Consider the following 7,726-nt stretch of genomic DNA (forward strand, 5'->3'; position numbering starts at 1 on the left):
AGTTACTAACTCAATTACTTTTTGGGAGAAGTAACTAGTAACTATAACTAATTACTTTTTTGAAGTGAGATGCCCAACACTGCTCAGCTATGACTCAGACCAATCGCTTGAGATGGGTTGCAAATGGCGGTATCCGTTTCAGGAATTGACGGTGAAAGCGGCGGCCTACTTTCACGAGGAGAGGAAGTAATGCATTTCCAATGGGGGACCTCATTGCTCGCTCAGTCCATTATTTTTACAGTCTATGACAACAACCTCACCCTCAACACAGATAAGACCAAGGAAATGACAGTGGACATGAGGTGGGAGAGGAGCCCACATCAGCCGCTCTTTATCTGGGGTCAGGAGGTGGAGAAGTTGAGCAGCTTCAGATATCTGGGGGTCCACCTCAGCCAGGACCTCACCTGGACACTGAACACCACGCAGCTGGTGAAGAAGGCTCATCAGCGGCTGTACTTCCTGAGGAGGCTGAGGAAGTTTGGCATGTCATCAAAGATCCTCAGCAACTTCTACATCTGCGTTGTTGAGTCCATCCTAACCAGCTGCATAACAGTGTGGTACGGCAGCTCTACCGTCACGGACCGCAAACGCCTCCAGAGAGTGGTGAAAGCTGCGTCCAAGGTCACCAAGACTCCTCTGCCCTCACTGCAGAGCATCTACAAGTGCTGGGTCCTGAGGAGAGCTGCTTCCAACAGCTGACAGGAGTCTGCAATAACAGACTGCCCATTTGCACATTTAGATTATTTATCATATATAATTATTGGGCTATTTATCATTATTATTGCACCTTACCAACAACTGCACATGTACCCCACTATCTAGTTCTGTCAGTCTCCTTTGCACAGTAATACACACAGTACAATTTGCACAACAGCTGATTTGTTAATATCTTAGTCATTTACATATGCATAGTTTGTTCATTTCTTATATTTTGTAACTCGTCATCCTGTAAATATCCTTTATCTTTTTTATATATTTTTTAATCTTATTTTTCTTTTTATTTATCTCTTTATGGCATTCAGAGTAAGCTGCAAAGTAAGAATTTCATTGTACAGGGAAACCCGTTTCTTTACTGTGCATATGACAATAAACCCTTTGAATCTTGAATCTTGGATACTTTCTTCTGAAAAAGAGAAAAACTGACAACCTGGAAAAACAGTTGAATGAAATCTGACCTGAGACTCTCCAGTTTACAGTGTGGACTCTCCAGTCCAGTAGACAGCAGCTTCACTCCTGAATCCTGCAGCTTGTTGAAACTCAGATCCAGAACTCTGAGTCTGGAGGACTGAGAGCTGAGAACTGAGGACAGAGCTGTACAGCTTCTCTCTGACAGATTACAGTCACTCAGTCTGAAGAAAACAGAGACAAACAGCAGTTATTGAAACTTTTGTTTTTCACTCGAATTCATTTGTTCATTAAAGATGATTTTCATGAGAGTTCTTACAGGGATTTGTTGGAGGCTTTGATCACTGGCAGCATCCTCAGAAGAGCCTCCTCTGAAGCAGAGTATTTCTTCAGGTCAAACTCTTCCAGATCTTCTTCTGATGACAGTAAGATGAAGACCAGAGCAGACCACTGAGCAGGAGACAGTTTATCTGTAGAGAAACGTCCTGACCTCAGGAACTGTTGGATCTCCTCCACTAGAGAACCATCATTCAGTTCATTCAGACAGTGCAACAGGTTGATGCTTTTCTCTGCAGACAGATCCTCACTGATGTTCTCCTTGATGAACTGGACTGTTTCCTGATTGGTCTGTGAGCTACTTCCTGCAGGAAGTAGACCTCGTAGGAGATTCTGATTGGTCTGGAGTGAAAGACCCAGGAGGAAGCGGAGGAACAAGTCCAGGTGTCCGTTTGAACTATGTAAGGCTGTATTCACAGCACTCTGGTAGAATTGGACTGGACTGTTTTGTTTCAGTTTAAACATCTTGGAATCTATCTTATGTTTCATAATGTTGAGTCCAGAGTTGATGAAGGTCAGGTGGACATGAAGAGCAGCCAGAAACTCCTGAACACTCAGATGGATGAAGCAGAACACCTTGTCCTGGTACAGGCCTCTCTCCTCTCTAAAGATCTGTGTGAACACTCCTGAGTACACTGAGGCTGCTCTGATATCGATGCCACACTCTGTCAGGTCGGATTCATAGAAGATCAGGTTTCCTTTCTGCAGCTGCTCAAAAGCCAGTTTTCCCAGAGACTCCATCATCTTCCTGCTCTCTGGACTCCAGTGAGGATCTGTCTCAGCTCCTCCATCATACTTGACCTTCTTGACTTTGGCCTGAACCACCAGGAAGTGGATGTACATCTCAGTCAGGCTCTTGGGCAGCTCTCCTCCCTCTCTGCTCTTCAGCAGATCCTCCAGAACTGTAGCAGTGATCCAGCAGAAGACTGGGATGTGGCACATGATGTGGAGGCTTCGGGATCTCTTGATGTGGGAGATGATCCTGCTGGCCTGCTCTTCATCTCTGAATCTCTTCCTGAAGTACTCCTCCTTCTGTGGATCATTGAACCCTCTGACCTCTGTCACCATGTCAACACACTCAGCAGGGATCTGATTGGCTGCTGCAGGTCGTGTGGTTATCCAGAGGCGAGCAGAGGGAAGCAGGTTCCCCCTGATGAGGTTTGTCAGCAGATCACCCACTGAGGTGGACTTTCTAGGGTCATTTAGGATCCGAGTCTTGTGGAAGTCCAGAGGAAGTCGACACTCATCCAGACCATCAAAGATGAAGATGACCTGGAAGTCTTCAAAGCTGCAGATTCCTGCTTCTTTGGTTTCAGGGAAGAAGTGATGAACAAGTTCCACCAAGCTGAACTTCTCCTCTTTCAGCACATTCAGCTCTCTGAAAGTGAATGGAAATGTGAAGTGGATGTTCTGGTTGGCTTTGCCTTCAGCCCAGTCCAGAGTGAACTTCTGTGTTAAGACTGTTTTCCCGATGCCAGCCACTCCCTTTGTCATCACGGTTCTGATTGGTTCTTGTCTTCCAGCTGGGAGTTGAAAGAGCTCTTCTTGTCTGATGCTGGTTTCTGCTCTGTCTGCTTTCCTGGATGCTGCTTCAATCTGTCTGACCTCATGTTCTTCATTCAGCTCTCCAGTTCCTCCCTCTGTGATGTAGAGCTCTGTGTAGATCTCATTCAGAAGGGTTGGGTTTCCTGCTTTAGTGATTCCCTCAAACACACACTGGAACTTCTTCTTCAGACCAGATTGGACTTTATGTCGACAAACTGCAGCAGGAGATCCTGAATGAAGACAACAAACAGAGTAAATAAACTCTCTGCAGCCTGAATGATGAGGGTTTGAATCCATGTGGTTCCATGTGTTGAGACATCAGTAAATCTTCATTTATCAGCAGCTGAAACCTTCAGAGAAATCCTCTTACTGCTCTGCAGTCGATCAGCCAGCTCCTCCTGCTTCATTCTCCTCAGGAAGTTCTCTGTGATCTTCATCAGTGACTCTCTGCTGCTCCTCTGCTCTTCATCTTCATCCTCCTCCTCATCCTCCCTCTGACTCAGAAGCTTCTGGATCTTCTTCAGCTCCTTCTTCACAAAAGTGACAATGTTGTCCTCCAGCAGCTGCAACAGAATTCTAGATGAATGAGCCAATCAGAGTGAAGTCATGGAGCCAAACATCAGCTCCATGTTGGACACACTGACAATCCACTGGTCTCCAAAGTGCAGCATGGAGATGACTGTGGACAGAATGATGGAAAAGCAGTTGTTGTTCATGTACAGACCAGAAAGATGGAATCCAGCTGTGTTTGATGCTGCTGGACAGACGGACCACTGGGAGTCTCTGAACTCTGCTGATCCTCTCTGTGGAGAATCAGAACCATCAGATCCATTCTGTCTGTGCTGGGAGGATTCAAATAAAACTAACTTGAGTCAGATCAGTTCACAAAGTCACAGCTAGAGTGTTATACAACCAAGTCAGTTTCTATTAACTTTACTGTAAAAAGACAACTTAAAACAACATTTAATCATACTTACAATGACTTTGTTGCAAATTTTGTGGATACATTTATTCATACCCTCCAGGATTTTGCAACAGATATTTATGATTGTTGTTGTTTAGAATGCCTGATGTTGCGGCAGGTCTTTTTATTGTGACCTGTGCTCTACGAAAATACTTTATCCTCACCATGTACAATGTTGTTGTGCTTTCATTTAACATAAAGAGAACTGTTAAACCCAAAATGAACTTTTGGCCCTTCCTGCTCACAATAACCCTTATATTTGTGTATTGATATAAACATACTGTAGAATAAAACAACATTCTGCAGGGAAAATGATCAACTTAAACAAAAGAACAGCTTAGGCAGATTAATCCTCAGATCTCCATGTCCTCCACTGAATCCTTCTCTATTTCAAAAGCATCACTGGTGAGTCACTGGTAGAGAAAGACCAAGTATTTGAGGAGCTGATCTCGTTTCATCTGTCAGTAATGATCTGCTTTGTTTTGGAGAAGGGTCTCTCAGGTGTCTTTACAGTTATAGAGGCAGTTCTGTTTGGAATTATTTTCTTGCAGACTCTAGTCTTCCTTTGTATTATCAATTAAAGTGAAATGGTTCCAGAATTTCCTTCTTTTTCCAGTCTCTCTGTCTGTCTCCCAAACTCTGTTCATGTTGTGCTGCAGCTCTGTGTGTGACTGCGTGATGGACCGCTGTAGACCCAAGCGCTCAGTACGTAAACAACACTAACCTACCCACCCCCGCCGCGCGCGCCCCTACATTCACACAAACATGAATGTAATGAACATTCACGCCTGGCTTAAGGAGAAAAAAGACAGAGAGGGCTAATGAGATTCATTTTAAAAAAGAGCACATATTCCAGGGAAGGACCCAGCCAGCAAGGCCTATAGTGGGCCCCATATACTTTAAAAGTGGGTAGAATATGTGGGCCCCAAATGGTTTTGTCCACAGTTTCTATGGTGGCCCCAGCTGTGTTTGCCCACATTGGCTTAGGTGGCTATGCTAGCCAGTCGCCCGGTGGACAGTGTAGCAAGTTCCGCTGCCCAGGGTCCAGCAAAGCAAGCAAGTGCTGCTGCCTAGGAGTCAGCAGAGCTAGCAGGGTCGCTGTCCAGCAGGTCTCCAGTCCCTAGGCAGCGAAGCCAATGTGGGCAAACACAGCTGGGGCCACCACGGAAACTGCGGACAAACCCGATTGGGGCCCACATTCTCTGCCCACTTTTGAACCATGTGGAGCCCACTTGGCCTTGCTGGCTGGGGAGTCAGAAGATGAAACAATTGCAAAGCTACGTCGTCCCCATGCCTTTTGTTAGGGTAGATTGGTTATAGTTACAAAAAAGCTGCAGTAAAAATGTAAATGTGCGGGGTGCGCAACAAATTGCGGGATTTGCTTGAATTTGCGTTAATAGTTGCAGTCGCAAAATCATGGAGGGACTGATTTAATATACAAATTAAAGTTTATTTTCATCTTAAAATTGAATTCTCTCATTTAATTTTTTTTATTTTATAGTTGCATATTTGGGCTGCACGGTAGCGCAGTGGTTAGTGCTCTTGCCTCACAGCAAGAAGGCCCCGGTTCAAATCCTGGCTGGGACCTTTCTGTGTGGAGTTTGCATGTTCTCCCCGTGCATGCGTGGGTTTTCACCGGGGACTCCGGCTTCCTCCCACCGTCCAAAAACATGCTTCATAGGTTAATTGGTGACTCTAAATTGCCCCTAGGTGTGAATGTGAGAGTGAATGTGTGTATGATTGAGGCCCTGTGACAGACTGGTGACCTGTCCAGGGTAAACCCCGCCTTCACCCGTCAGCAGCCGGGTTAGGCTCCGGCACCCCAGCGACCCCGAAAGGGACAAAGCGGTCAGGAAAATGAATGAATGAGTTGAATATTCCGATTTGGAGTCTCAAACCAGTTGATCATACCAACACATTCTGTTCATATAGTGTTGTAAATATTTATTGTGTGTGTGTGTGAGCCTTGAAGACCATCTGCATTATATCCTGTCTAAGTGTGAAGCTGTCTGCCGTGCTCAGCAGCTGTGGTTTCATTTCCTTAAGTTTTGTGCTCAAAAACAACTCCTTATATGGGTCACTTAAGACATCTTGTGTAGAGCTGACCTTTCTTACCTAGTAAACATACCTGATCCTGGAAATTAGCAGCCAATAAGGAGCTTCAATGGAAGGTTGGTTGGAAAACATGTAGGACACCGGCCCTCGAGGCCTGGACTTGAATACCCCTGGTTTAGATTGTATTTCAGCTGGTAATTGAGAACTATGAATCAAGGGTTAATCACTTCCGGCGCTGTAGGAGACGGCTGCCTTACCAGTGTCTTCCGTACCTGATTGCCTTTTGTAGTTTTATTTTGTAGTTTTATTAGAGTTCTTATCTTTTCTACGCACTTTTATTGCATATCCTATGGATACTTCTTTAAATAACTTGGCACCATCATGCGATCGCCTTCTTGTTTATTCAAGAGAAGAACTTTTTGCACTGAAAACCAATGTCGGGAAGCAGCACAACGTTCCGGCCGAGCTGAGGGGAAGATACAGGCGCTGCAAAGCGGGAGCAAAGCTAAAGGCTTGGCAGAGACGTTTCAAGCCGGCGATCCCCTCTGTTCTTATGGGGAACGTTAACTCACTGCCGAACAAGATGGGCGAGCTTTCTGCACTGAACAATCAACGGAGTTATCGCGAGTGCAGCTTGTACATCCTCACGGAGACGTGGCCAACCGACGCAACACTGGATGCTAACGTGGTTCTACTGGGCTTTACTGCCGTGAGGGCTGACAGAGACATGCTAGCTTGTGGGGAAAGCAAAGGTGGAGGGCTCATCATTTATGTCAACAACCGCTGGTGCTGCCCGAAACATCTCTCTGTGAAAAAGGTACTGTGTTGTCAGGACTTGGAGCTGTTAGCCGTTAGCATGCGGCCATTACATGCCGAGGGAGCTGAGTCATGTGATCGTGCTTTGTGTTTACATCCCGCCGAGCGCGGACGCGTCTGTAGCCTGTGAGAAGATCCACTCAGTAACAGCAAGGCTACAGACAAAGCACCCCGAGGCATTTGTGGTCATATCTGGGGACTTTAATCATGCTTCCCTGGACTTCACCTTGGCCTTTTTCCACCAGGCTGTTGACTGCCCCACGAGGAACAATAGGACAATAGACCTGTTGTTCACCAACGTGAAGGACGTCTACACGGCCACCCCCTCCCCCCACTTGGAAAGCCAAATCACAACCTCGTGTTCCTGCAGCCACAGTACACCCCCCTGGTCAAAAGGATGCCAGCCACAACACGCTCCATCAGGAAGTGGTCACCCGTGGCTGAGGATGCTCTGAAGGACTGCTTTGACACCATTAAGGACCTGGAGGAGCAGACTCACTGTCTGACAGGTTATCTCAACTTCTGTTTGGATATAGTTTCCCCACAAAAGACTGTACGCTGTTACCCCAATAACAAACCTTGGGTAACACAAGAGGTGAAAGCGGCCCTCAACAGGAAGAAGGTGGCTTTCATGAAGAAGGACAAAGAGGCTATGGTATCAGCACAGCGGGAGGTGAAACATTGCCTGAAAGAGGGAAAGGATGGAGAAGAAACTGGGTGAGAACCGTATGAGGGAGGTCTGGGACAGTGTCAACACCATCACAGGCTTCAGAGCGAAAGCGACAACAGCGGGGGGAAAGTGGAGGAAGCTAACAGGCTGAACAAGTTTTTTAATCGTTATGACCAGCCCACTGTCCCCCCTCCCCCACCACAGGACTCACCTTC

At 46.3% G+C, this 7,726-nt stretch overlaps 1 protein-coding gene and 1 long non-coding RNA gene across 2 annotated transcripts in view; both read right to left on the reverse strand.

Annotated features, from left to right (window-relative positions):
- Positions 1 to 3,446, reverse strand: part of LOC112140776 (NLR family CARD domain-containing protein 3-like) — a gene marked incomplete at both ends in the record, with an annotated part of 27,255 nt that extends 23,809 nt beyond the window's left edge. The window contains 3 exons of the mRNA XM_036210993.1: positions 1,176 to 1,349; positions 1,445 to 3,189; positions 3,357 to 3,446. Coding sequence (XP_036066886.1) covers positions 1,176 to 1,349; positions 1,445 to 3,189; positions 3,357 to 3,446 — 2,009 coding nt within the window. The remainder of the gene's footprint in view (positions 1 to 1,175; positions 1,350 to 1,444; positions 3,190 to 3,356) is intronic.
- Positions 3,447 to 3,523: 77 nt separating this feature from the next.
- The window catches only part of LOC118598345, a 6,824-nt gene continuing 2,621 nt past the window's right edge, over positions 3,524 to 7,726 (reverse strand). The window contains exons 4-5 of the long non-coding RNA XR_004947468.1: positions 3,731 to 3,809; positions 3,524 to 3,569 (exon numbers count right to left, since the gene is read on the reverse strand). This is a non-coding gene — a long non-coding RNA (uncharacterized LOC118598345). The remainder of the gene's footprint in view (positions 3,570 to 3,730; positions 3,810 to 7,726) is intronic.

This window comes from Oryzias melastigma, unplaced genomic scaffold (genome assembly GCF_002922805.2).
Source record: "Oryzias melastigma strain HK-1 unplaced genomic scaffold, ASM292280v2 sc00354, whole genome shotgun sequence".
In the NCBI taxonomy this organism is placed as follows: Eukaryota; Metazoa; Chordata; class Actinopteri; order Beloniformes; family Adrianichthyidae; genus Oryzias; species Oryzias melastigma.